At 53.9% G+C, this 1,408-nt stretch overlaps 1 protein-coding gene across 1 annotated transcript in view; it reads left to right on the top strand.

Moving 5' to 3' along the window:
* Positions 1–234: 234 nt before the first annotated feature.
* mogat3a (monoacylglycerol O-acyltransferase 3a) overlaps positions 235–1,408 on the top strand; it is a gene marked incomplete at its 5' end in the record, with an annotated part of 4,897 nt that continues 3,723 nt past the window's right edge. Inside the window, 3 exon segments of the mRNA XM_005950180.2 lie at positions 235–413; positions 571–631; positions 710–853. Coding sequence (XP_005950242.2) covers positions 235–413; positions 571–631; positions 710–853 — 384 coding nt within the window.

Raw genomic sequence — 1,408 nt, 5'->3', positions numbered from 1 at the left:
CACGGCTTCAGGTGTTAAAAAGGATCCTCCCACTTCTACCTGTTCATTTGTATTCGGATGTTTTATGTGATGTTTGAGTTTCTGATGTTACACACTCATTTTTATTTTCACCTGGTAAAAGGTTTAAAGAGGCGGAGCTTAGACACACACACACCTGTCAGGTATAGATCAGCCTGGTCACTCAGAGAGCACCTGAACGCCTCAGCTCACCTGTCTGCCTCACTTGTCTCCCAGCTCAGTGCTGTTTGGCGGCCTTCGTCCTCCTCGCCCTCTCTGATTGGTGGATGGTGGCTCTGCTCTATGCTGGCTGGCTGTGGCTGGACTGGGACACACCCACCAATGGGGGTCGAAGGTCACAGTGGATGAGGAGGTGGAGTGTGTGGGAGCACTTCAGAGACTACTTCCCGCTGACGGTGAGCGATCCCTGAATATTGGTTACTGATCATTCATCAATCACTACTGATCAGCGATCGATCAGCGCTGCTGTTCACTGATTGATTACCGATCAGTGATCGATCAATCGGTGATCGATCACTGATCGGTGATTGATCACTGCTGGTTTGTCTGCAGCTGCTGAAGACGGTCGACCTGGACCCGAAGAAGAACTACATCTTTGGATTCCACCCACATGGTAACAAACACACCTGTACACCTGCCCTTTTTAGTCCCGCCCCCTGGTGTGTGTCTCCATGCATGTGCCTGTCCTCAGGTGTGCTGGTGGCGGGGGCGTTTGGGAACTTCTGCACGGAGGCGACGGGTTTCTCTCACCTGTTTCCTGGACTCAAGCCTCACCTGCTGATGCTGCCGTTCTGGTTCCGAGTGCCGTTCTTCAGAGAATACATCATGTGTGGAGGTAAGGACCTGTGAGGTGAACTGAGCTGGTCATGTGACAGCGGTCTGTGTGCTGATTGGAGGACAGTCATGCTCTGTTAACGACGCTCCTTTAAACTCTACGCTGCTTTGACTCTTTGTCGCTGTGACCTCCTCCAGCTGTTGTAATCCAGCTGTGCTTTCATCACAGCGTCTCCATCGGGCTTCAGTTGCTCCATCAGCCCTTTGGACTCTGGGCTGCAGGTCAGCAGGGAGGAGGCTGACACAGGCTCTCTGATTGGCTGTCTGACCACACGCAGGGTCACATGGGTCGATGTGTCCCAGCTAGCGCCTGGTCGTGTGACTCCGGCTCGGCTCCTGCTGCCCCCTCGGTGCGTGCACCTCTGTCACCTCGGGTCTGACTCACCTGAGGGAGGAAGCGGGGTCATGTGACACCTGGTGGTGTAATGAGGAGCTGCAGGATGGAGATTTAGAACATCGTTGTGAGGGTGTGACGAGCGCAGTGTTGATGGAGTGATGGGTGGAGCTGGTGTTGGTGTGTCAGGGTCTCACCTGTGAACCTGTGTATTCTCTGGAC

Source organism: Haplochromis burtoni, unplaced genomic scaffold, assembly GCF_018398535.1.
Source record: "Haplochromis burtoni strain Fernald_Lab_line unplaced genomic scaffold, NCSU_Asbu1 Contig_753, whole genome shotgun sequence".
In the NCBI taxonomy this organism is placed as follows: Eukaryota; Metazoa; Chordata; class Actinopteri; order Cichliformes; family Cichlidae; genus Haplochromis; species Haplochromis burtoni.
Note: the sequence above shows the minus strand (reverse complement) of the source record. Positions and strands in the feature narration are given on the sequence as shown.